Here is a 27885-nt window from a genome sequence, read left to right as displayed (position 1 = left end):
TCTACAGAACAGCCACACTGGGGGGTTAGGGCTTCAGCACATGGATTGGGCGGCGGGGGATGCAATTCCAAGGTCAGGTGACCCAACTCAATTAGATGATGTTTTTCGAGAGCCAGTCGCTCCACAGTCACCTTCCCGATTTCTGCCAGGATCAGTTAGCCTTACAGAAGAGCTAAAAAGAGACTCATCCCAAACGAGAGCGTCCTTGGAAGCATTCCATGAAGACGAAACGGTGCTGCCTCCTCTCACCTGACCCAGTATTGTCAGTGCCTCCTCTGAGGATCACAGAAAGTCACACCCCACACCCCCCAGTGCACATTCCAGGCTTGGAGAAGCGCCGCATGGGTGACGGTGTGGGGAGCGCCTTTCTGCCAGATCAAAAGCCCAGCACTGTATTCAGAGTTTTATTTATGGCTCCTTCAGAAGGTTAGTCCAGTCATGCCTCCTTAATAACCGCCCCATCACACGTGATTCAGGTGTCCTGGGGCCCCTTCACGCTCCTGGCTTCCTGACCCAAAGCCCAGGAGACTGCTGAACCCCACTGCCTGACATTATTTGCCGGCGAGACACCACTGGTGAAGTGTTCGCCTTTTCTTATGGCTTATTTTATTGAAGATTGTTCTTTTAGTCAAACACCTTTACAGTTCTTTGTGTTTGCTGAGCACCCGGGGCTGTCTCGCCCAGCCTTGAATTGTTTCCAGGTACCTTGCAAGCCAGTGTTGTACAATTCTTTTCTGCACAGAAAAAGGACAGACTTCTGGTTTCCAGTCCAGCATGTTAGGAGCTTAGAAGTCGTCATTCCACCCTAATGAGTGAAAAGCTGGACTGGAAAATCAGCAATTCTTCCTAGAGCCATTGGTGCCTCCCACGTGGCAGACCTGGGTTCGTTTCGTGGCCAGTGCACCAGCATTGGTGGTTCAGTGGTAGAATTCTTGCCTCCCGAGAGCCATTGGAAAAATGAGGTCACAGGGCAAACCACTATCCCCAAAATTAAACAGACAGGCAGATACAGAAAATTACAACTTACCAGAACAGAAACCTCCCTGGATACCTGTGCTGGGATGCAAAAACCTGATCTGTAATTGGCAAATTGCTGGAGGCTAAGTGTGGACAAGTCTGAGAATCAGTCACGGGGGCTCCATGCTTTTTTGAGTTTTCCTTCAGGAAGTTCTGCCAGGTCCTCACAGTGAATGCTGGAGAAAAATCGCCTCATGCTTCTGGCAGGGAGAGGAGAAAAGTAATAACCATTGTGAAATATGCCAGAGCATCCCGTTCTTCTTAACAAGGGCTTCCCTCAAGAGACGCTAATGTGAGCGTAAGCTCCTGGGGTTTTATCAGAACCTAACCTACCTAGAAGAAGGGACATACCCAATTCCAATCCCCTCCACCCATCCTCTCCCACCTAAGAGGTGGAGAGGGGAGACCAAGAAGCACTTGTGAAGGTCACAATCCACAGGCATGGGCTCCCCACGAGACAGAGACCTCATCGTCGGACCGTGGCACCCTTCCCCTCTCCACACCTCACGACCACATCACTAAAGGCTCATGTACTACAGTTCCTTTCACCCAGTGTGCCATGTCCAGCCCTCAAGAAAACAATTACAGCACACTAAATGGCAAAAAAACAACAGTTTGAAGAGATGAAGCAAGCATCAGATACAGACTCAGATGTAGCAAGGATGTTAGAATAATAACCAGGAGTTTTGTTTGTATGTGTGTATGTGTGTTTGGGTTTTTTTTGTTTTTTGTTTTTTTTTTGGAGATGGAGTCTCGCTCTGTCATCCAGGCTGGAGTCCAGTAGCATGATCTCAGCTCACTGCAATCTCCGCCTCCTGGGTTCAAGCGAGTCTCCTGCCTCAGCCTCCCAAGTAGCTGGGATTACAGGCATGAGCCACCGTGCCTGGCCATAACCAGGAATTTTTTAAAACTATGATTAATTTGCTAAGGGCTTTAGTGGAAAAAAGTAGATAGCATGCAAGAGCAGATGGGCAGTGTAAGCAGAGAGAAATTCTAAGGAAGAAAAGATGCTAGAGATCAGAAATACTGGAGCAGAAATAAAGAATGCCTTTGATGGGCTTATTTGTAGACTGGACACAGCTGAGTCCGGGGTCCCTGAGCCTGAGAATATGACAATAAAAATTTCCAAAATGGCAAACAAAGACTGAAAAAAAAAATGAAACAGACTATCCAAGAACTGTAGGACAACTACAAAAGATATGTGCCCTGGGAACACCAGAAGGAGACGTAAGAGAGACAGTAGAGTGAAATATTTAAAGTTTTTGGAGAAAAAAAAAAAATGAACCTAGAATTGTGTATCCTGCAAAATTGTCCTTCAAAAGTGGAGGAGAAATAAAGACTTTCTCAGACAAAAACAAAGGAAATGTTTCCAGTAGACCAGCCTGGCAAGAAATGTTAAAAGTTTTTTTGTTTTGTTTTGTTTTTGAGACGGAGTCTCGTTCTGTCGCCCAGGCTGGAGTGCAGTGGCCGGATCTCAGCTCACTGCAAGCTCCGCCTCCCAGGTTCACGCCATTCTCCTATCTCAGCCACCCAAGTAGCTGGGACTACAGGCGCCCGCCACCATGCCTGGCTAATTTTTTGGTATTTTTAGTAGAGACGGGTTTTCACCGTGTTAGCCAGGATGGTCTCGATCTCCTGACCTCGTGATCCACCCGCCTTGGCCTCCCAAAGTGCTGGGATTACAGGCGTGAGCCACCGCGCCCGGCCAAAAGAAGTTCTTTAGAGAGAAGGAAACTGACATAGGTCAGAAACTTGGATCTCCATGGAGAAAGGAAGGGCAGGCTTTGCAGATGCTGCTGCCACCCATAGCCCCCTGCACCAGCCGTGGTCAGCCCCACTGTGTTCTTCAACAGGAGGCCACATCTCTTTCAAGCTGTTTGCAGACGACATTCCAAAGACAGCAGAAAACTTTTGTGCTCTGAGCACTGGAGAGAAATGATTTGGTTATAAGGGCTCTTTGCTTTCACAGAATCATGCCAGGGTTTGTGTGTCCAAGTGGTTACTTCACACACCATCACATTTCCAAGAAAATTTACAGGTGTCAAGAAAGAAATTTGATCTACAGGAAGAAATTTGATGGTGAGCGCTTCATCCTGAAGCTTACAGGTCCTGGCATCTTGTCCATGGCAAATGTTAGACCCAGTACAAATGGTTCCCAGTTTCTCATCTGTACTGCCAAGGCTGAGTGGTGGAATAGCAGAATGGCATGCATGTGGTCTTTGGCAAAGTGAAGAGAGTATCGTGGAAACCACGGAGCACTTTGGGTCCAAGAATGCCAAGACCAGCAAGCAGCTCATCATTGCTGACAGTGGACACTCTAATAAATCTGACTCATGTTCTATCTTAACCACCAGACATTCCTTCCGCAGCTCAGGAGAGCACCCCTCCACTCCATTCGCTCGCAGTAGCCTCTCATCTTTGTGCTCTTGCTGCAGTTCTTTGGGTTCCATGTTTTCCTTATTCCCTTCCATGCCTAGTTGGATTGCAGAGTTAAGTTTATGATTATGAAATAAAAACTAATAAGGAAGAGCATCAGAGAAGGAATAAGTGAAAGTAAAATACTTTTATTTTTAGTATTCTTGATCTAACATGAGTTTTTTCAAAATAATATCAACATATTCTAGTGTGCGTGCATATCCTATGTATAAGTGAAATGAACAAGAGCAGTGATAGAAGGGACAAGAGGGGAAAATTAGGATTATTTTGTTATTATAAGCTACTTTCACTATGCATGAAGTGTTACAGTGTTATCTGAAAGTAGACTTGGTTTAGTTGTAAATATATATTGCATATTCTAGGGCAACCACTAAGAAAAGGAAAAAAGGAAGTAACTGATATGCTAAGTAACTGATATGATATGCTAAGAAAAGAAACAATGGAATTATATAAAATGCTCAGCAAAACCCACAAGAGGCAGAAAAAGAGTGGGAGACAAAAAAAAAAATGGACAAGGGCCACAAATAGAAAACAATAAAAAATATGGCAGCGATTAATCCAGTTATATCACAAATCACTTTCAAAGTCATTGGTCTAAATGCAGCAATTAAAAGATTGCCAGACTAGATAAAAAAAAACAAGACTTTATACAAGAAATCCACTTTAAGTATAAAGACACATGTAGTTTAAAAGTAAGTGGGTATAAAAGATATATCATGCTAATACTAATCAAAGAAATTAGGAATCCCTATATTAATTGCAGATAGAGCAGACCTCAGAGCAAGGAAAGTTATCATGGAAGGGCATTACATAATGATAAAGGGGTCAAGTCTCCAAGAAGACATAGCAGTTGTTAATGTGTGCACCTAACAGCAGAGCATTGAAATACATGTGGCCAAACATGATAGAACTGCAGGTAGAAATAGATGAATCCACTATTTTATTTGGAGACTTCAGTGCCCCACCATCAGAAATAGACATATCCTGCAAGGAGAGAATCAGCAGGGACAGAGTTGAACTCAGCAATACTGTCCTGTAGACTCTACTTTATCCAACAACAGCAGAATGAACATACATTCTTCACAAGCTCACACAGAACATTCACCAATATAGACCACATTCTGTGCCGTAAAACACACCTTAACAAACTGAAAATAATAGAAACCATGCAGTGTCTTCTCTCAGACCACAACAGACCTAAACTAAAAATCAGTAACAGAAAGATAGCTAGAAAATTCCAAAATACTTGAAGATTAAAGAACCCTTCTAAATAACGTGGGTCAAAGAAGAAATCTAAAAAGAAATTTTTAAATATTGTTAAGTAGATGAAAACATAGATATGACTTACCAAATGTTGTATGGTGCAATTAAAGCAGGGCTTAGGAAATTTATAGTATTGAATGCATGTGTTAGAAAAGAAGAAAGATCTAAAATCAATCACCTAAGTTTCCATCTTAGGAAACTAGAGAAAGAAGAGCAAATTAAATCCACAGTCAGCAAAAGAAAAGAAGAACTAAAGCAGAAACCAATGAAATAGAAAATAAAAAAAAAAAAAAACAGGGAAAATCAACAAACCCAAAAGGAAGTTATTTGAAAGCATCAATAAAATCAATAAGCCTCAAGTCAAATTAAGAAAAAGAGAGAGCACAAGTTACTAATAACCTGAAATGAAAGAGAGGGCATCACTACAGATCCCATGGATGTTAAAGGATGATAAACAAACACCAGCATAGAAAACTACAGACTAATACCTCTCATGAACGTAGATGCAAAAATCCTCAACAAAATATTAGCAAGTTGAATCCAACATGTATACTAGGAACTAACTGCTGTTTGAGGCCGGTGTAAACAATTGCAAACACTGCTTTCATTTGATCCTCTTCTGGCCTTTTGTGGGAGGGGTACTTAGGCTGTTCTGTTGTTGGCTTCCCATTCTTACAGGGAGGTAAGAAAAGGTGGCTACTATAAATAGATTTTAAAGCACTTTCATTGGTGTAATCACCATTAGATCATTTTCTGTTTTCTCCAATTCTACACAGAGCCACAATTTTTGTCTAAATAGAAAATACATAGGCTGGGCACAGTCGCTCACGCCTATAATCCCAACACTTTGGGAGGCTGAGGTGGGTGGATCACGAGGTCAGATTGAGACTATCCTGGCCAACAAGGTGAAATTCAGTCTCTACTGAAAATACAAAACTAGTTGGATGTGGTGGCGTGTGCCTGTAATCCCAGCTACTCAGGAGGCTGAGGCAGGAGAATCACTTGAACTCAGGAGGTGGAAGTTGCAGTGAGCCAAGATCACACACTGCACTCCAGCCTGGGCAACAGAGTGAGACTCCGTCTCAAAAAAAAAAAAAAAAAAAAAAAAAAGAGAAGTACATAGTTTGGACTCTAGACTCTTTGTTTTTAATCTTGTGGTAATTTTCTTTATTTTTCTTTTTATTTGGTGGTGGTGGTGGTTGTTGAGATGGAGTCTCACTCTGTTGGCCAGGCTGAAGTGCAGTGGCACGATCCTGGCTCACTGCAACCTCCACCTCTCAGGTTCAAGCAATTCTCATGCCTCAGCCTCCTGAGCAGCTGGGATTACAGGCACTTGCCACCACACCCGGCTAATTTTTGTATTTTTGTAGAGACGGGGTTGGCCAGGCTGGTCTTGAGCTCCTGACCTCAAGTAATCCGCCCACCTCGGCCTCCCAAAGTGATGGGATTACAAATGTTAGCCACTGTGCCTAGCCAGTTTTCTTTATTTTTATATTAATGCGCTTTGTCCAAGGATTTCAAATATTACAATAATTTCCCATGGATATAGTAAGATCCTTGATCTTGGATATCACATCTTAGTGTATTTGTCTGCTTTCCCAGTTAGTTTGGTAATCTGTGATACCTAGCAGAGTGTCCAACCCATAGAAATGTACAGTCAGTCATACTCAGTGTGAATGAGCAAAGGAGAGGACTAAGGAGGGTGTTCTAATACCATGAGAAAACAGAGAAGCCTGGAGTTTTACTGCTCCAGTAAAAATCAGTTTAATCGCCTGAGGGGAGATTTTTAAAAATCTGTTTGATTCACTTCTGTACCTGATTCACTTCTGATTTACTGTGTCTGGTACATGGTAAATTAATATTTGCTGAAAGAATGAATGGAAGGTTTATTGTCGCTTAAGAATTTCCAGGTGGCAACAGTCATTTTAGAGTGTTGAACATATATTTTTAGTGTTACCTGTCATATCAAAATGTTTCCTCTGTCCCCCTCTGAACCAAGTTCAGTTTATTTCCTTGAATAACTTTCACCCACCTGTTTATTTCTAATAGGCCCGTTCTTATTTCTAGTGTTAGGCAGTATGAAGTTTATGTGTATTCAACTCACCTGCAGTAAGCACATTTTTAACACACATAATGCCATTTAATCCCCACCACCTACTGGTCAGGTGGGTGCTGAAATCCCAAGATCACAGCTGAGGACATGGAAGCTCAGAGAGGCTAACCAACTTAGCCAAAGTCACACAGCTCCTGCCCTCCAGCAGTTGGGTTCAGAGCTCTCTCACCCCATTCTGCTTCCCGCTTGTATTCTGAGCTTGGCTGTGCCATCGAAAAGGAGTTTGATTAGGAAGTATCTCGATTGAGAGTTGGGAGTGTTTCACTTCTCCCCTGCTGCGGGGCTTTCTGTTTATGACACGCTGGTCTCTGTTCCGATGCTTTAGAAAGAGGATACGGTCAGGAGACCTGAGGCCTCTCTCTTCCTGGCCTTGCTGCTAACTAGCCCCATGACCTCAGCAAGCCACTATGCCACTTCGAGCCTCAGGATCCTCTTCAGAACCCTGAAAACACCTTATTTGTTTGTTTGTTTATTTATTTATTTATTTATTTTAGACGGAGTCTCACTCTGTTACCCAAGCCAGAGTGCAGTGCGTCACGTCTCACTGCACCCTCCACCTCCTGGGTTCAAGCGATTCTCCTGCCTCCGCCTCCCAGGTAGCTGGAATCACAGGCATGTGCCACCATGTCCAGCTGATTTTTGTATTTTTAGTAGAGACGGAGTTTCACCATGTTGGCCAGGCTGGTCTTGAACTCCTGACCTCAAGTGATCCTATCGCCTTGGCCTCCCAAAGTGCTGGGATTACAGGCATGAGCCACTGCACCCGGCTTGAAAACACTTTTCTGGCCGGGCGCAGTGGCTCAAGCCTGTAATCCCAGCACTTTGGGAGGCCGAGACGGGTGGATCACGAGGTCAGGAGATAGAGACCATCCTGGCTAACACAGTGAAACCCCGTCTCTACTAAAAAATACAAAAACTAGCCGGGCGAGGTGGCGGGCGCCTGTAGTCCCAGCTACTTGGGAGGCTGAGGCAGGAGAATGGCGTGAACCCGGGAGGTGGAGCTTGCAGTGAGCTGAGATCCAGCCACTGCACTGCAGCCTGGGCGACAGAGCGAGACTCCGTCTCAAAAAAAAAAAAAGAAAACACTTTTCTAAATCACCCCTCCAGACTCAGCAATCCAGCAATTCTAACAGCCCTTTTGATTTTACACTTTAGAGGTAGGTGGTGTCTATGGAGTGGTCTTGGATTAGATCCACTAGTTCTCCAGCATAACCTTGCGTCTGCCCCGTGCCTGAGGTTCTGGTGCTGGGTACAGAGGTGGATGGCCCAGCCCCAGTCAGGGAGAAGTCTGGGTTGAGTAGGGGCAGACAGTCTCAGTAGACATGACAAAGGCTCCAGGAGTTGTGGGCCCCGCAGGAGCAAGTAGAGGAGACAGTTACCAAACTGAAGATCCAAGCTGTCAGATCAGAACACCCAGAAAACCTTCAGGCCTGTCCTCTTTCCAAATGGTGCTGTTTGGATGCATCAGACTGTGCTTTGACCATGTTACATGTAAAGAGTGCCTCTGGTGTCCTGTGTTCTATCCTTGGGAACGGATGATGTTTTTCAAAACAACTATAATTTTTTCATCAAAATGTTTTTGTTTTTTGAAGAAAAGGAAAGGATATTCTTTGTTTCCCTGAGACAGTAAAAGGACTTGAGCGTGTTTTATGCATAAAGGCCACCGTTATTTTGTAATGACAGCTTGGGAAGAGGCTTTTGTGACCAGGCCTTTTATTTAAGATTGGGCTCTAGGGGTTGGTGTGTACATACAGCACAAAAATGAAGAGTAGAATCCCAGTTCAAGTGCAGCCAAGAATGGGAGAGTGAATCTCCATACACATACTTTATAGGTCCATGGGGTCCTTCAAGAAAAAGCCTTCAGAGCCAAGAGCTCCCGAGTGAAGGAGGCATCTTGGCTGTTTTGATCCTGTTAAGCATTTGGGCCACTTTTCAGCAGGAGTCGTGTAAACTGGGCAAGTACCCACCATAGCTGTCTAGGGAACCGCACTGGATCAAGGTTTTCAGTATAGAAAAAGGGTCGGAAGTATGGATGCCAAAGCCGATGACTAGGGTTCTAATCCAAGCGTTGCTGCTTGTGAGCTGTGTAATGTTGGGCAAGCTACTCTGCCTCTCTACCTTATTTCCTCATCTTTGCAATGGGCCTTATGAAGATTAGGTGAGCTTCAGAGCTAAAGAGCCTGGCTCTCGGCACATGCCTACAGTGGTGATGTTGGTTACAGCTACTGTTAATATTGCCAGTAGCTTCTAAAACCTTCCTGTACTGTCCTCAAGCTCTCCCAGGCTGGAGCTTTCAGAGGTTAGAAAACTCCTGGAGTCCCACCCTCTCTGGGAGGCATCTGAGTGTGAAGCCCTGGTAGAGAGTAGAAGGCTGGGTGGCCTTGGAGCGACATCCTTCCAGCTGCTGCAGGCCCTTGGCCTGGTACAAGACAAGAAGCTACCCCCTGGTCCCTTTCATGCCTTGGTCCTGTGCCCGGGCTGGAAGAAAGCTCATTCATATCTCATTTTTACAAGACAGGCAGCCATTTGTAACATCCTGACATTCCCCCAAGCAGTTGGCTCTTGGAAGTATAATAATAATGATCTTAATGACAAATAGCAGTAAAATTGAATGACAGTGGCCCTGTTGGAGGTCTCTCTTTGAAGCCACAGCTCAACCTCCCATGTGCAGCTGTAGCCCTTCTTGCCAACTCTGCCTCTCCTTTTGTGAGTTTCTCCATTATGGGAAACCAGATTGCCATCTCAGCCCCTTGCCTGGGGCTTCAGGATATCAGGCAGCCCCAGGCTTGGCTGCAAGCCCGCATTGGCCCACAAGCGCCAGAGACACCTGCTCCTATCCCCATAGGGGACAGACAAGAGAGTCTCCTCATCCATTCCGTAGTCTCTGAGCCTGGTCCTCAGCCCAAAGCTGGCTCCCCAGACCAATGAGAGCCAGAGAACCAGAATGGGCCATAGGAGCCAGTGGAATTCAGAGGGGCTCAGCCAGCACTGTCCAACAGAAGTAAAATACAAGCCGAAACTGCGTTTAGCAGCCAAGTTTTTAACAAGTTGGAAAGATAGCAGATGAAGTTAATTTATTAATGAATAAAAACATTTAATGAAGGCTAGGCACAGTGGCTCACACCTGTAATCCCAACACTTTGGGAGGCCGAGGCAGGCACATCACCTGAGATCAGGAGTTCAAGACCATCCTGGCCAACATGGTGAAACCCCATCTCTACAAAAATATTAAAAATTAGCCAGGCATTATGATTGGTGCCTGTAATCCCAGCTACTTGGGAGACTGAGGTGGGAGAATCGCTCGAACCTGGGAGGCGGAGGTTGCAGTGAGCCGAGATCATGTCACTACACTCCAACCTGGGCGAACAGAGCAAGACTGTGTCTTTAAAAAAAAAAAAAAAAAAGTAATGAGCTATTTTGCACTTTTTATACTAAGTCTTCAAAATATGATGTGGATTTTACAGCTGCAGCGCATCTCCATTTGGACTAGCCACATTTCATCTGCTCAGAAGCCACAGGTGGCCAGTGGCTACTGTATTGGATAGTGGCTGTAGACAGCTGAATAGGGACGGTATAGCCAACATCCTGAGTCATGTGTATCTGAATGTTTATCTTCCAGTGGGGCTCTCTAACACTGTTTTCCCTTTTACAGTGAGGCTTTGGGTAACTGGGGTGCTTATTAACTGCAGCTACTCGTTGAGGAAAGACATGCTTTAGTCCAAAAATGAATGTGCAGTGGTGAGGTTGTGCCCTGTACCTGTGGCTTCGATCTTCAGGACCTCCCGTGTTATCTGGTACACACGCCACAGGCGACACATTTCTCTGGGAAGAAATGCTCTGGCTAGATTCTAAATCCCATCCTATTGTTACAATTGAAGGCACTGCAGTGTTCAGAGTGACTTTTAATCTTGGCCCAGTGGCTGAGCAGGCGGGCTCTATGCGGCTGATGAGGATGAGTGCTGTCGCAAGAAAAACGAGCCTTGGCACTTGGCATTCTGCTTTTGGTAAGCCTTGGAAGAAGGAGAGCGTGTTACCAGAAGGAGTCATGGGAATTTAATGCCATGGAAATTGAAAATGAAGAGCCAGCTGGGAGCCAACTTGTTGTAGAACTTAAGGCAAAACCGATCAGGTGGCCATGGCCTTTAGGATTCATGAATCCTTCTGACCGGAAACGGGGCTCCCGCACCCTTGCCTATTGATGGCTCTCCAAATTCGGACATCAGTTTCCGTCCCCCAAGCAGAGAGATGTGGTTGGCAACACTGCTCAGGTATTTGTAGAATATAGGACAGGAAACAAAGTATAACCTGATTTGTTCAGCCCTCACTCACCCTTTACCTGATACACACAGCAACACTGGTGCTTCAGCCCTGCCTCTGTTAAAAACAAACTTACCTTGGGAGGCCAAGGCGGGTGGATCACCTGAGGTCAGGAGTTCGAGACCAGCCTGGGCAACATGGCAAAAGCCTGTCTCTACTAAAAATACAAAAATTAGCTGGGTTGGGTGGTGGGCACCTGTAATTCCAGCTACTCGGGAGGCTGAGGGAGGAGAATTGCTTGAACCTGGAAGGTTCAAGTGCAGAGGTTGCAGTGAGCCGAGATCGCACCACTGCACTCCAGCCTGGGCAACAAGAGCGAAACTCCATCTAAAAAAAAAAAAAACACCAAGTAACATAACATACACAGATGGTGGGGACTGGCTTTAACAAAGTTAAACATAGTTTAACATAGTTACAAGAACAAATTTTATTCAAGTGCTTTTGAAATATAGTTACTTAAAATAATTGATGCTTTCCACTAAATCTCTTTAATCCTCAGGGCCCTTTGATTAACATTTCATTAATCCCAGTATCAATGTATTTGAAAATACATTGAAAAGATAAAATTGTATCTTTAAAAGAAATATGTCAGTATTCAGTTCCACATATTAATTGCTTGGCTTTGAGCAAGTATCTAAATTTCCAGAACCTGTTTTCTCCCTATAAAATGAGAATACAGTAAGACCTCACTTAACATTATGGATAGGTTCTTGGAAACTGTGACTTCAAGTGAAATGATGTATAACAAAACTAGGTTTTTCTCCCTCATCAGCATTATAAGGAAATGACGTTATTTGAGGACCTGCTATATGTTGTTTTACTTAAAATCAGTTTCCAAGAACTTACTGCTGGTACGGAGTGAAGACGGACTGTAATAACAACTCTGCTTCATCAGATTATACAAGATGTGTGGGTACAGCCTGCAGTAGGTGCCCAGAAAAGTGGACTTTCACTCACCCAAGGAGAATTTCTATTGCCCTGCTACTTGGCCGGGACAGGATTTGTAGAAAAGCTGAGATTGTGTGATTCGCTTACATGAAGGAAGTTTTTAGAATGGACAACTGCAGCAATCCCTGAAATCTCAGTGGCTTAACACAACCAATATTTCCTTACTGCTCGCACACAGTCTGATGCAAATCAGGCAACCCTCCTCATCTTGCAGCTGAGCCATCTGGAACACGTGTTCCCTAGAATCACAGTGGCAAGAGGCAAGTGGGCTTTTCATTGCCTCAACCCAAAAGGGCAACAGCACTTCCTCTCACTGTCCATTGGCCAGAACTAGTCACGTGACTCCAAAGCAGAGGAAACTGAAACATAGGGGAGCACATGGGCTGTTTGGGGAATACTATCTGATGCTGAGGGTTTGTGCCTTTGATTCTAATTTATTCTCTGATATGGCAATATGATAGCCTATTAAGACTCTTCCCACTGACTTGTTTTGTTTTTGAGATGGAGCCTCACTCTGTTGCCCTGTCTGGAGTACAGTGGAACGATCTCAGCTCACTGTAAACTCTGCCTCCCATTCTCCTGCCTCACCCTCCTGAGTAGCTGGGATTACAGTCATGTGCCACTGGACACAGCTAATTTTTGTATTTTTAGTAGAGACAGAGTTTCACCATGTTGGCCACGCTGGTCCCAAACTCCTGACCTCAAGTGATCCACCCGCCTCGGCCTCCCAAAGTGCTGGGATTACAAGCGTGAACCACCATGCCCAACCATTTCTTTTTCTTTTTCTTTTTGGTAGAGATTAGGGTCTTGCTATGTTGCCCAAGCTGGTCTCCACTTCCTGGCCTCAAGTCATCCTCTTGCCTCAGCCTCGCGAGGTGCTGGGATTACAGGCATGAGCCACTACACCTGTCCCCTATTCATTTTTAAGTTTGCTTTCTGGGGTAGGTTTATCTTTACCATTAACCTAGGTTTTACACCACTGGAATTGAAGTGAAGTCCCCCCACTGCAATTAGTCCATTTTGACACTGCTATAAAGAACTACCTGAGACTGAGTAATTTCTGAAGAAAAGAGGCTTAACAAGAAGCATGTCTAGGAGGTCTCAGGAAACTTACAATCATGGCGGAAGGCAGAGGAGATACCATGGCAGAGCAGTGGGGAGAGAGAACAAGGGGGGAAGCACCATACACTTTTAAACCGTCAGATCTTGTGAGAACTCACTATCATGGAGAACAGCAAGGGGAAATCCACCCCCATGATCCAGTCACCTCCCTCCAGGCCTTTCCCCGACATGTGGGGATTGCAATTCGAGATGAGATTTGGGCGGCGACAAGATATGGTTTATGGACACAAACCATATTGGCTTTCCGGAGTTAGCCGAGCAGTTTTAATGGATTTTTTTCCTTTGTTTAAGGGTATAGGTTAAGTGTACTAAGCGTGTACTAAGTGGAGAATGGATAAGCAGACTTGATACTGCCACTATTCTCAAGGAAATGTTTTTGTTAGTTTGAAATGAGAATCCAGTGTATACATCAGCTCTTGATCTTTTAGACTGAGAGACTGTGGAAGGGACAACTCATTTCAGTTAAAAAAGGCGTTTCCAGGCCGGGTATGGTGGCTCATACCTGTAATCCAACATGCCTATGCAACAAAGCAAAATCCTGTCTCTCTAAAAAAATTGTTAAGAAATTGGTTGGGTGTGGTGGCGCATGCCTGTGGTCCCAGCTATTTAGTAGGAGTCTGGGTGGGAGGACTGCTTGAGCCCAGGAGTTGAGGCTGCACTGAGCTATGATCACGCCACTGCCTTCCAACCTGGGCAACAGAGCAAGACACTGTCTCAAAAAAAAAAAAAGCATTTCCAAATAGCCAGTGTGAATCAGATCTTAATTTTCCTGTGTTTAATACTTTGCTTTGGATTGAACTGTTAGAGAAGTACATCAGTAGCTAGCCACTGAGTTCCAAATATGTTATTTTTTTCCTATGCATTTCTCCTTTAGCATTCTACCTCCCCCCTCCCAACCAGGACCATCTTGAGAACAGTGTGACCTGCTGCACAACTTTTTCTCCCTTGCGAATTTTGTTTGGGGAAAGCCACGTTTCCCACCTAGCATCACAGAGTGTGTTTTTCTTTAATTTTATAATTTGCAGCTCTACAAAGACTCTGTTGATAGGGACAAGGTGTGTGAAACAATAATTATGTTTGTGGAACCTTGTCACATTTTCTTAGAATATTATTTTAGAGAGGGCCGGGCATGGTGGCTCATACCTGTAATCCCAGCACTTTGGGAGGCTAAGGCAGGTGGATCATGAGGTCAGGAGATCGAGACCATCCTGGCTAACATGGTGAAACCCCATCTCTATTAAAAATACAAAAAATTAGCCAGGCATGATGGCGGGCGCCTGTAATCTCAGCTAATTGGGAGGCTGAGGCAGGAGAATCGCTTGATCCCAGAAGGCGGAGGTTGCAGTGAGCCGAGATCGTGCCACTGCACTCCAGCCTGGGTGATAGAGCGAGATTCTGTCTCAAACAAACAAGCAAACAAACAAGAAAAACCAGAATATTATTTTAGAGAACAGCCCTAAGCCAAGACATTGGGTCTTGTGATCCTTTTCAAAGAAAATCGTTGGGCTCGTTAATCCTTTGATTCAAGTTCTTTTTTAAAATGATATTTTCCAGTTTGACTAATTGAAGATTTCCCACTAAGATAAATGGAAGAGACTTATCATTTGATCAAAATTATAGCAGTGCTTGATGTTTGCATACCACCCTACAGTTTTCAAACAAAATCCATTTACATTCACTCATTTAATTATCCCCCTGGTTTTTCTGGATAAGCAGAGTTTCCCATGGGTGGAATGCTTCCATTCTTGGGAGTACTTTATATTTCCTCTCAGATTTATACATTTCTAGTTGGCACAGCTTCTGCCATTCAGATGCAGGAAATAGAGAATGCCACCAGAGAAACAGATGGAAAGACCAGAAACAGATCCAAGTATGTGTAAGTTCATTTGTTCATTCATGCATCCATTCACTTATCTATATATTCATTATTCATTAAACAAATAGTTATGAAATGGACTATGGCAGTGTCTCCCATAGTAGGTAATAGGATAGGATGTTTAAACGTAGAATGCTGCAGTAGGAAAGCTTCCATGTAAACATTTGTTCAGACACTTACTAATTTTAAGTTTTTCACAATTTTTTGATCTAGGCAATTGGGAAATTATATAGTCAATGTGTGTTTTTGTGGTATAGCAGTGCTCTGTTTTCTGTTCTAACTTCAAAAAACAAACGGAAACAGAATTGCCCAGTGATTACAATGGCACCAGCCTAGATCAGCCAGCATTTAGCTGACTCCCAGATGTGAGAGCACCCAGCCAAGATCAGCAACGCCCCCCGACTGGCCCTACTAAGACTTAAAGGTAGTCCTAAAATTAACATAGCAGCTTCTTTCTGATCCAGGTAGAAGTACGTGTTTAAATGTTTCTAGCTCTATGGTAGTGTCTGCCATGGCAGCAGTAGCCATGGCAGTGGCTGTGTTCAGGCAAGAGTGAGGGTTCCAACTTTCCTGCTGATCTGGGAAGTATGGGATGTGGAGGGTTGCAATGTGAGAGAAAAAGCAGCAGGTAGACCTAGGTCTCTTGGTGAAGTCGATGAGTTTGAGGAGTTCCTTGCCAAAGACTGGGCTGGCTTACATGAAGATGCACATGTCTGGGAAGATAACTAGGATAATGCTTAAGGCCAGAAGTTTGAGAATTCAGAAAACGGGCACTTGTTTACTGGTGGGAGTAAACGTGCTACTATTTTGAGTAACCTGGCAATGTGTCCTTTTTTTTTTTTTTTTTTTGAGACAGCGTCTTGCTCTGTCACCCAGGCTGGAGTGCAATGGGCGTGATCTTGGCTCACTGCAACCTCTGCCTCATGGGTTCAAGCAACTCTCCTGCCTCAGCCTCCCATGTAGCTGGGATTACAGGCATGCACCACCATGCCTGGCTAACTTTTTTGTATTTTTAGTAGAAACGGGTTGTCACCATGTTGGCCAGGCTGGCCTCAAACTCCTGACCTCAAGTAATCCACCCACCTCGGCTTCCCAAAGTGCTGGAATTACAGGCATGAGCCACTGTGCCTGGACAGCAATGGGTATTTAAAAGTTGTACTTTTGAGTTAGAAGCATTTATTTTGACCCAGCAATTCTACTGACAGGAATTTATCCTGTGGAAATAGTTGAAGGTCTTGCCAAGATACTCATGATATATTATTAAATACACAAACTGACCACAGAATAGCGGGTGCACATAATTCAGTTTTTAATGCATATGCATACATATATCACACCTAGAAAAAATATGGAAAGGTTTTATATGAACATAACATTATTAATATTTCTGAATAGTGAGATTATAAACAATTTTACTTCCTTATTTCTTTTTTTGAGATGGAGTCTCACTCTGTCGCCCAGACTGGAGTACAGTGGTGAGCAATCTCGGCTCACTGCAACCTCTAGCTCCCGGGCTCAAGCAATTCTCCTGCCTCAGACTCCCAAGCAGCTGGGACTACAGGCACACATCACTACGCCCAGCTAATTTTTGTATTTTCAGTAGAGACGGGGTTTTACCATGTTGGCCAGGATGGTCTCCATCTCTTGACCTCATGATCCACCTGCCTTGGTCTCCCAAAGTGCTGGGAGTACAGGCGTGAGCCACCATGCCCGGCCACTTCCTTATTTCTTTAGCTTGTCATTTTCTTTCTAATTGTTCTTTAATGAGCATGCATGGCTTGTGGAATTTTTTTTTAAAACACAAAAAGATTATTTTTAACAGAAAGGTTTTACCTGGCAATGGAAAAGATAGTGACATTGGTATCAGGGAGATAAATTCAGTCCAGTCCTTTTGGGAGAGCAATTTACCATTGTACCAAAGGTTATAAAAATATGCAACTCCTTTGATGCAAAATTTTTTCTGGAACTGGAATGAGATGTATCATCTCCAAGCAATAGACTGGAGATTCATTTGTTGGGGTTTTTTATGTTTGTATTTTCCAAGTTTTCAGAAAAGAATGTGCAGAAGAGAACAAAGGTTGTAAAAGAAATTAGAGACTCCTTGTAGGTTCCTATGTTTATATCATTTTCTTGTCAAGGAAATGAGCTACAAAGGTGCCAGATCTAATCTTGTTTACCCTTGTTGCTGCCCACACTTAGGCAAACTGTTGGCTCTCGTGTTTCTCATTCTGCATGCAGAAATATTAGTAATACATTAAAGAAATGAAAGTGGGCAGATGTGCAGAAAGTTTTATGTCCCAGGACATTTAATTAGACATTCTGGACCATTAAAAAAAATCCCAGAACATGTCAAAGTAAAAGTTGTAAGCGACGTGGCAGAATGGTTGTGCTGAGTACCTGTTAAGTGTGTCTTGACCTTGAACCCTGGCACGTGATCCATGGGTCTGGGAATTGTGTGCAGCAGGTACACAGCCTACCTGAGAGGTAATGAAGCCAGTGTTTTAATAAGCCCTGCCATACTTAGACATTCAAATCCATGTTACTGCCTTCCACAAAGGGAGGTTATAGAATTATTCTAGTACTTCTGATAGCCACAAAGGTAGAAGGAAGTGTAGAATGAGCCCCCTGTAGACTCATCACTCAATTTCAACAGCTGCCAGCATTTGCCAACTCATTTCATCTGTTTTTCTCCCACCTCATTTATTAAAGTGTTTTTTTAAAAATTTATCATGTCAGTTCACCCATAAACACTTTATCTCTTATCTGTTTTCACCCATAAATATACTCATTTCTAACTGATAAGCACACTTTAAAAATGTTTTAATATTATTATCACTTTTTAAGAGACAGGGTCTTGCTATGTTGCCCAGGCTAGCCTTAAACTCCTGGGCTCAAGCGATCCTCCTGCCTCAGCCTCCCAAGTAGCTGGGACTCCAGACTCACACCACCACACCCAGTTAGAAAACATGTTTTCTAACTAGTCAACATACCATTATGCCACCTAACAAAATGAATGGTAAACCCTCAGTATCATCTGACATCCAGATTGTATCTTAATTTTCCCAGTTGTTTCAAATTTTCTTTGTTGCAGTTGGCTCCAGATATTATATTTGCTTACTACATTTTATGCCTTTTTATAAATGTTTTACAAACTTCTGTCGTTCAACAAACTGAATGTATATCATTGCACTTCTCCGTGCAACACAAGAAAATTACAATGTTTCCTTATCATCGTCCTTACTATTATACTCTTAGTAAAGCCCTGTTCCATCATCTTATGTGTCAGACTCAGAATGACCTCTGGCTTTTACTTTTTCTTTTTTTTTTTTTTTATTAATTTTTTTAAAAATAGAAACAGGATCTTACTATGTTGCCCAAGCTGGTTTCAAACTCCTGGATTCAAGCAATCTTCCTGCCTCAGCCTCCCAAAGTGCTGGGATTAGAGGTGTGAGCTACTGCACCCAGCCTCTAACGTTTTCTCAACATTAAATCCACCTTAGTGTCCACATACTTTCTGCCAGTGAGGATACTTAAAACTACCTTCAGACAGTGCTGTGGCATCTCCAGGTGGATTCAGAACAAGATTCCCCAAACCAGCCATGGGCAGTGAATTTCGGGGTAATAGTTCTCGGTGTGTCTGGTTTGGAGGATCCTCTTCCCTTGTTGTAACATCGAAGACAGATCTTGGCACCTCATCTGCATGAACTGAGTGTATAAATCCCTGCCTGCTTGACTAACCTGTTCTGACAGGGGCTATTGGACTTACCCCTAATGTAATTGATGTGTTTGTTTTCACACAGATTATCGCTTATCAGCCATATGGAAAATCTGTGGACTGGTGGGCCTATGGCGTCCTGTTGTATGAAATGCTTGCCGGGCAGGTAATGTTTTGCTACATTTTCGTGTTTGTTTATTGCTGTGTTATGGGAATACTTCAGCTCTGGTTGGGCCTCGAGAGCAGGACCTGACGTTTTAGTGTGGCTGGTGGTGTTGGCGTGACGTCCCTGACCCAGGCGAAAGAGGAAGAAACTCCCCTTTCAAAGTGGATCACGTTTAGTATGCACAGAAATTATCACTGGTCATAGAAACTCCATATTGAAAGCTTCAACCTGGAGTGTAGACAGTGTCGGTTTCACATTATGAAATGTGCATGTTGGCCAGGCATGGTGGCTCATGGCTGTAATCCCAGCACTTTCGGAAGCCGAGGCAGGTGGATCGCCTGAGGTCAGGAGTTTGAGACCACTCTGGCCAACATGGCGAAACCCCATCTCTACTAAAAACACAAAAATTAGCCAAACGTGGTGGTGCACGTCTGCAAACTCAGCTACTTGGGCCGTTGAGGCATGAGAATTGCTTGAGCCTCAGAGGCGGAGGCTGCAGTGAGCCAAGATTGTGCCACTGCATTGCAGCCTGGGCAACAGAGTGAGATGGTGTCAAAAAAGAAAACTGTGCACGTTGACGACAGCAGTGGCCTCTAAGTTTTCAGTATCTTAAAACTGGGGTTGAGTTATGGTTCCCTGCAAGTTTGTCTGCAAAGATTGCCCCAGCTGCTGCCCATGTGTGTAATTAGTAGCAGTGTTTAAGGAAGAAGACCGTTACCTTGAAGAACCATTTTAATAGATTCTCCCCATCTCCTCCTATCTCACCTTTGGCAATTCATTGTAATTTTCACAGAAGTCCAGTGAGGCTGAACTTCCAATTAAGGAAGGTAAATTAGCTTTCCCTTATGATGTGACATGTACCAGATAACCATGTGCCTTATTGCCTTACATGGCACTTTCTAATATAATGGCCTTAATATCTGTGTCATCAGGGTGAGTCATACTAGCTGCCACCTCTAGGCCTGGCCCGTAAGACATCCTATGTGACTGTCCTCATGCTCTCGGCTGAAATTAGGAGGAATTAATGGAGAAATCTGAGACCCTAAAAGATGGTGGGGCTGACAGATGCGAGAAACTTGAGTCCTTGAATGACTCTGTGGATCAGTGCCCCACCCCTACATAGGACACATCCTTGGCAAAGTCCTATGTGGGGGTGGGGCACTGACCCACAGGGTCATTCAAGGACCCAGGTTCCTCCCATCTGTTAGCCCTACCTACCACCTTTTAGGGTCTCAGATTTCTCCACTAATTCCTCCTCCTTTCAGCCGAGAGCATGATCAGTCACATAGGATGTCTTAGGGGCTGGCCTAGAAATAGCATGTATCACTTCTGCCTAGGTTCCACTGGCCACTTAGCCCCACTGGGACACAAAGAGGCAGTAAGTACAGCATATCTGAGAGCTCAGCAGGGGAAGCAGGCTTGGTAATCACCCAGCAGCTCTCTGCCTTATACTACACATGATTCGGCCGTGGGCAGCTTCTTATAATTCCCAGCACTCAACGTGCTAGTGCCAAGATCTGTGACTCTCCATAGCCAGAAGCCTTAGTCAGAGACAATGGAAAGAGATGGCCATGCCGTGCAGCAGAGCCACCTCCAAAGACATCTTTGTTTCTGGAGAAAAAAGTCTTCCCTTCCCACATGTTACGTCCATTGACTCATTTTTTCATTCACTCACCACGTATTTATTCATTGAACGCTTATGATGTGCACAGCCATAAGGCTGAACAAAACAGACGAGAATCCTTACCTTCATGAAGCTTACAGCTTAGAGGAGGAGAGACAGCAGACAGGTTAGATAAGGAAAATGTGTAACACAGCAGAGATAAGCTAGGAAGAAAAGTAATAAAGCAGGAAAGAAGATAGTGTTGGGGGAGGCTGAAATTTTAGCTAGAATGGCCAGAGAGGATAAGGTTAAGACCTAAAAGAAGTATGGGGATGTCTGTGTGCTATCTGTTGAAAGAACCTTCCACGCAGGGGGAGCTGCCAGCGTGAAGGCCCTAAGGCCGGGGAGTGTGCAGCCGTGTTTAAGAAATGGAAGCTGCCCGCGGGGCTAGAACAGAGTAGAGCTAGAGAGGGAAGGGAGTAGGAGGCCTGAGGCCAGAGAGGAAGAGGCTCTGGGTCCTATTTTTAGCAGTGGCGCATCCCTAGAGGCTGCAGCAACCTCAGTTACTTGCCTCCTCAGGAGAAAGAATTTGACTGCGAGGAACCAGGTAGAGTGAGAGCCTAAGACAAGTTTTGTTTTTTTTGTTTGTTTGTTTGTTTTTTTGAGACGGAATCTTGCTCTGTCGCCCAGGCTGGAGTGCAGTGGCGCGATCTCAGCTCACTGCAACCTCCTCCTCCCAGGTTCAAGCAATTTTCTGCCTCCACAGTAGCTGGGATTACAGACACCCACCACCACGCCCGACTAATTTTTGTATTTTTAGTCAGGCTGGTCCTGAACTCCTGACCTCGTGACCCACCCGCCTCAGCCTCCCGAAGTGCTGGGATTACAGGCGTGAGCCACCACACCCGGCCGAAGACAAGTTTTAGAGAGGAATGAAAGTGTATGAAAAAAGCATTCGAGCAGGAACAAAAGAGAATAAAGTGCACTTGGAAGAGGGCCAGGCCGGCGACTCGAGAGATCCAGTGCACTCTTGGACTTTTGAGCCGGGGGTTTACACATTGGCATTCTTCCAGGGGCTTACATCTCTTCTCCCCTGATTCTTCTCTTGGGATGAGCTGTCCGCGCACAGTGGCCTGCTAATGCCTGGGAGGGGCGGCATGTGCGGTGTGTTTACTGGAGTTACAGGCGTACTCAGCTGGGGCATTCTTCCTTTACCAGTCAGACGTCCCTAGGAGGTGGTGTACCGCTGAAGCTCCGCCATGTTGCCTCTTCATGCGCATGCGTGAGCCCACTCGCCCAACTCCTGAGATCTTATCGGGAAGCTGCTGCTCGCCAGTTTGAGGTGTTTGTCTTTGTTGGGAGACTGCCTTTCCTTGGTGCTGGCTGCGACCAGTTATTACTTTAGAGAGACAGTTAACCACCTGACCATCACCTGATGGTCGCCTGAGTTTCCTGGTGGGTAGGGGGAGCCCTTTCCTGCCCCGCTCGTGTCCGAACAGCCACCTATTGTAACGCTGCGAACATGAAGGTCATCTCCAGACCAGGGGCTTTGTCTCTAGGATGGGAGGCTGTGGATGATCTCTCCTTTAAGTGTCTTTCATTATATTTCCTAAATACTGAAATAGTCTTGTAGACATTGAAAGACATAAAGCTTTAGCTTGCATTTGATCATTATTTCTCAATGGTGTTAAGACTTGACTGACATCAAAAGAGTGGTTTATTATTTATTTAGTGCCCCCCCCCCCCCAAAGCGTTCCTCTTAGGCCATATACGTCTGTGTGTAAACACAGAAAGGCAGTTCATACACAGTCACCGTCAGTGAGTCAACAGCTGGGGAAACAGGAGTTGTCTGCTCCTCAAGTTAATTTCCCCCTCCTTAAAATTTTGACAGTAAAATTCGGCTCTGAATTACAGGCCCCCTAGGAGCCCTGCTGTTGATGAAGGCACAAAAAGCCAAGTCCCCCTCTTGATCCCACTTGAATGTTCAGCTCTTGAGTCCAGAAAACAAACCCTGCTTTCATTAACAGTCACATTTGCATACACTAACAAGCAAAAGAGGCTGGGCGGAAACGAAGCCAGGATCTGTTTCCGAGGGCGCTTTACAAGAGGTCACGTGAGTAGACTCTTGACCAGCAGGAGACAAGAATTTCAGAACCAGGCCTGCAGGAAAGTCCTCTTCCCTCCTGCTGCCTGGCTTCTCTCCTCTCCAAGCCTTCCTGGGACTTCATTCCCTAGGGGGGAGCTCAGGGAATGCTTTTTTCTGGCAGGGAGGGGTTTTGAAGCCCTGTGATACTGGCCTCAGACCGTGTTTGCAAATTGGCCTTGAGGTGGTTTCCAGGCCTTATTTAAAGGTTTCCCTATTAAGCTTATGCACCCTGGAGACCATTAGGCACCTGCTGTCAGCAGCTCTGCAAACTTTCTGGCCTGTTTTCAATATTTCCCATGCTGCTGTTCAGAGCCACTTAGCCTGCCTTATATGCATACCTTCCGGTCTCCATAATCTCTATTGAAAACGGTGATATTCTTTAAAGATGATATCTTAGACCAGGCGAGGTGGCTCATGTTTATAATCCCTTTGGGGCACTTGGGAGGCCAAGGTGGGTAGATCACTTGAATCCGGGAGTTGGAGATCAGCCTGGGCAACATGACAAAATCCCTTCTACAAAATATACAAAAATTAGCTGGGTGTGGCGGCAAGCGCCTGTAGTCCCAGCTACTCAGGAGGCTGAGGTGGAAGGATTGATTGAGCCCTGGGGTCAAGACTGGCAGTGAGCCTTGATCACACCACTGCACTCCAGCCTGGGTGAGAGAGCGAGACCCTGTCTCCAAAAACAAACAAACAAACAAAAAGACTCCTTAAAGGCATCTGACACTCTGGTGCAATGGCAGGCACAGATAACAACAGCCTTTATTCCTCTAAATCTCCACCTCACCTGCCGCAAACACAGTGTTTTCATTCAAAGCCCCTTCATCTTTCTCTGTGACTCAATGCAAATTTAAACGTATTCCTAGGCTGCGACTCAGCTCAGAAAGGATAATGAAGGCTCTACCCAGTATTATCCACAGCCCCTCCAAGCTTCAGCAATCCCGGAGACCCAGCAAAGGGTATAGACGTTGTTACTGAAAAGTAAGATTAATGATAAAGTTGTTGACAGAGTTTTGGTCTAAGTTTGTCCTCTTTAATCGCAGAAGACTGAAGATGAGCAGGAAAAAAATAGTTTATTGCCATTTTCTTCTCATTTGCTTTATTTATTGTCAGCAGCCAAGGGGGCAGTTAAGAATAAACAGCCTGAGTCTTTATTCAGTTCCTGGACTGCTTGACAAATATGAACACTTTTGGGGCATAAATAGTGTTTACCCAGCACTCTAATGAGCATCTTGCGCCTGGAAGTGTTCTCGGTGATCGTCATAAAGGGACCAGCCCTCTCCTTATGCCCTTTTCTCCCTGGGTTATTTATGCTTTGACTTCACTCCTACTGAATCAGTGATCGCCACTTCATCTCAGAGCTTCGGCCTGAATTGTCCAGGGGAGGATGCCCGGCCCCCAGCCCAGGTTTCTGGGATTTGCAAATAAGCGTGGCCTCCATGACCACTTCCTAGCTAAGATGCACCAGTGCAGTGAGGTGGCTCACACCTGTGATTAGAAATAGTTTTTTGCAAAATCTGAACCATCATCCCTCATGTATCGGTTTAAAATTCACAATCACATATTGTTAAAGTGGGAAGGAGCTGGGTGAGAGGGGATAGAACCCATTCAGAAAATGTTTACACCAACCCAAGACTTTTCAGCAGGTAGCTTAGCTTGGAACATTGAGTCCAGATTTGTAGAAATTAAAAACCATGGGAATGGGGGAAAGAGGCAAGAGAAGGCATCCAAAATGGTCAGGTACTGAAGCACCTCAGTGACACATTACACCCATTGTCCCCAGGCTAAGTGGCTGGCAGTACTGGAAAGGAAAAGGAATAGAATTAATAACTTTTCACCATTCCCTTGCCTTCAACACCAGGGCCTGAGAGAAGTGATTACCTGTCACATGCTCCAGGGAGACTTAAACCTAGAGAGACTTAACAAAGGCTGTAAATGTGTTCACATTTTTTTAGGCTACAGGATGCCACACCTGGGAAGTTATTATGGGGATGTGATTCAGAAAAGAAAACAGGGAGATGCACAGGTGTCTCTAGTAGCATTAGTGATGAGGGTACATGCTGGAAGCAATTGTAAATGTGCTGTGGACCAGTGGATCTGTCCTGATGACGCATCACCTCGGTGGCATTCAGCTCATGGGAACACTGGTGGCAACAAAGAAAATGTATTTGCAACAGTCAGTGAAAAAAAAACTCCAAATTTTGCATCATAATTTGAAAATAATATAAGATGCTGGGCACAGTGGTTCACGCCTGTAATCCGAGCACTTTGGAAGTCCAAGGTGGGTGGATCACGAAGTCAGGAGTTTGTAGACCAGCCTGGCCAAGATGGTGAAACCCTGTCTCTACTAAAAATACAAAAATTAGTTGGGCGTGCTAGTGCACGCCTGTAATCCCAGCTACTCAGGAGGCTGAGGCGGGAGAATCTCTTGAACTTGGGAGGCATAAGGTTGCAGTGAGCCAAGATTGCACCACTGCACTCTAGCCTGGGTGACAGAGCAAGACTCTATCTCAAAAAAAAAAAAAAAAGAAAGAAAAAAGAAAATAATATAAGGAAGCCTAAGAACCTATATAAAAATGAGAGCAATTTTTGTGACCAGGTAAAGGGAATGGGGATGCTTTTTTCGTAGACTTCCCTTCCCCACCATATTACATAATTTTCATTGAAAATAGGGCTTCAAGCTAGGCGCGGTGGTGCACACCTGTAATCCCAGCACTTTGGGAGGCCAAGGCAGGCAGATCACTTGAGGTCAGGAGTTCAAGACCAGCCTAGCCAAGATGGTGAAACCCCGTCTCTACTAAAAATACAAAAAATTCGCTGGGTGTGGTGACATGCACCTGTAATCCCAGCCACTCGGGAGGCTGAGGCAGGAGAATCACTTGAACCTGGGAGGCGGAGGTTTCAGTGAGCTCAGATCGTACCACTGCACTCCAGCCTGGGCAACAGAGTGAGACACCATCTAAAAAAAACCCAAAAATATAAAAATATAAAACGGGCACCAGGGAGCTTTTCTGAATGTGCTGGTCATTTTACCAGGTACTCCTAGTCTTCCTCCCTCCTGTCACAGTAGGATTGTACTTCCTTTCTCGTGTATTTGTGGGGTGTCGGGGAGCAGCATATGACCAGCACTGGCCAATGAGATCAGAGGGGAGGTACTCCAGGGTGGGGCTGGAAGCACAGGTACAAGACCCTGAAGAGCTGCTGCACCAACCTTTGCTTGCAGCAAGACCGTGATGGTGGCTGCTCCATCCCAGTGGGTCCCCGAGTGCAACCAGCAGAGGCCTCTCTGACCCCCAGTGTACAGGTAGCATAAACAGGAAGTGAAACGTGTTGTCGTATGCTTTGGAGATGGTCTCAGTTGTTTGTTTCCACAGCAGGACCCAGCCTATCCTTACTGATCCCCGAAGGCACAGTTAGGATACCAATAGTCTACATCTTGAAGTAAGCCAGTCACAGGGACATGTATCACCCCACTTATATGAGATGCCTAGAGCAGTCAAATCATAGCGACAGAAAGCCGAATGGTGGCTGCCAGGGGCTGAGGGGACGGGAGAATGTGGAGTCTGTTTTGTGAGTGGAGTTTCAGTTGGGAAGATGAAAAAGTTCTGGAGATGGCCAGCGGTGATGCTTACGGAACAACATGAACGTACTTAATACCTCAGTGCAGTGCACTTAAAACTGGTTAAGATGGTAAATTTTGTGTTATATAATACGTACACACACACACACACACACATATATGGTTTTGTTTTTTTGGTTGGTTGTTTTTGTGAGACAGTCTCACTCTGTCGCCCAGGCTGGAGTGCAGTGGTGCAATATCGGCTCACTGCAACCTCCGCCTCCTGGGTTCAAGCGATTCTCCTGCCTCAGTCTCCCAAGTAACAGGGACTACAGGCGCCCTCTACCATGCCCAGCTAATTTTTGTATTTTTAGTAGAGACGGGGTTTCACCATGTTGGCCAGGCTGGTCTCAAACTCTTGACCTTGTGATCTGCCCGCCTCGACCTCCCAAAGTGCTGGGATTATAGGCGTGAGCCACCACACCCAGCCTGTGTTATATATGTTTTATCACAATGAAAAAAAAATAGTCTCTATCTTTGCAACAGAGGAAACAGATTAGGAAAAAGGATGCCTTTGATTTGATGGTATTCCAAAGCTGGGAGAAGGCACTTAACTACTCCTCTCCCCTACACCCAAGAACAGCCCTCTTTTACCTTCTTCAGGTTCATGCCATCTTCAGCCAGCAGGAATTTGGGGAAGCACAGAAGCTGCATCGGCCAGCAGCTGGGAAGGAGGGAGCCAGCCTGATTCCCATCAATTCATTAGAGCTGGGAAACCATGCCAGGTCTCTAGCCCAGAGGCCGGTTGCTGTCTATGGGATGACTTGAAACATCTCAGGCCCCTGGGGCTGCCCCACCTCTTCATTTTCAGAACTCATCACTGCACATTGTGTTGGCTGTGAATCAGCCTTCTAAAATTTACCGCAACACCCTTGCCCTCATCAGAGTTCTCTTTACATGCTGGGTGGGCCTGTAGCCGAGTCCCCGCCCCCCCACCTGACTTCACCCCTACCAGGAGCAGTGCTGGATGTCACCCTTCACAGCAGGGCAGGCAGAATTGCCCATAATGGCTAAGAGCCCCAGGCTCCAAATTCAGGATGTCTGGGTTAGCACCTGGGTCCTGAGACTGATTTGCGGATTGAGTGAGCAGTGCCACCCAAGCTGTCTGCACAGCGCCTGACGTGCAGAGAGGGGCTGAGAAGTGAACACCACTGTGGTCACTGTCGCTGCTCCTCCCCTCGTGCCCACAATGCTCCTGCCTTATTGGGCAACATAGACTCACAGCAGTGAAAAACATGAGGGACAGAGATATGTCCCCTCCCTGGGCTGTGGTGATGAAGAATCCCTAATCCTTGGGGCCACATCAAGGCTGGAATGCACAGGCTCTGTCACAGGAGTGTTTGGTCTTATGGCTTTGTTATAGCTTAAGCATCTTATTCCACCACACAAGCCTAAGAGGCCTCTGAGGATCCTTCCAGCCCTGGACTAAGAATTCACATTGAGTTAAACAGCTTTGTTCACTGCAGGACTTCTCAGGGCCTTTACAATTTAAATGTTAAAGCAAATTGCCAGAGAGGAGTATAGGATGCAAACTTGGACCTAGG

At 45.2% G+C, this 27885-nt stretch overlaps 1 protein-coding gene and 1 pseudogene across 4 annotated transcripts in view; both read left to right on the top strand.

Moving 5' to 3' along the window:
* Nucleotides 1-27885, top strand: part of PRKCA (protein kinase C alpha) — a 511284-nt gene that overhangs the window by 457411 nt on the left and 25988 nt on the right. For all 4 annotated transcript variants that reach the window (XM_008012039.3, XM_073005116.1, XM_008012040.3 and 1 more), the window contains one exon: nucleotides 18893-18973. In XM_008012039.3, coding sequence (XP_008010230.1) covers nucleotides 18893-18973 — 81 coding nt within the window. The remainder of the gene's footprint in view (nucleotides 1-18892; nucleotides 18974-27885) is intronic.
* Nucleotides 14450-15833, top strand: LOC140708798 (26S proteasome complex subunit SEM1 pseudogene; annotated as a pseudogene).

This window comes from Chlorocebus sabaeus, chromosome 16 (assembly GCF_047675955.1).
Source record: "Chlorocebus sabaeus isolate Y175 chromosome 16, mChlSab1.0.hap1, whole genome shotgun sequence".
Taxonomy (NCBI): domain Eukaryota; kingdom Metazoa; phylum Chordata; class Mammalia; order Primates; family Cercopithecidae; genus Chlorocebus; species Chlorocebus sabaeus.
This window is presented reverse-complemented; position numbering and strand designations above follow the sequence as displayed.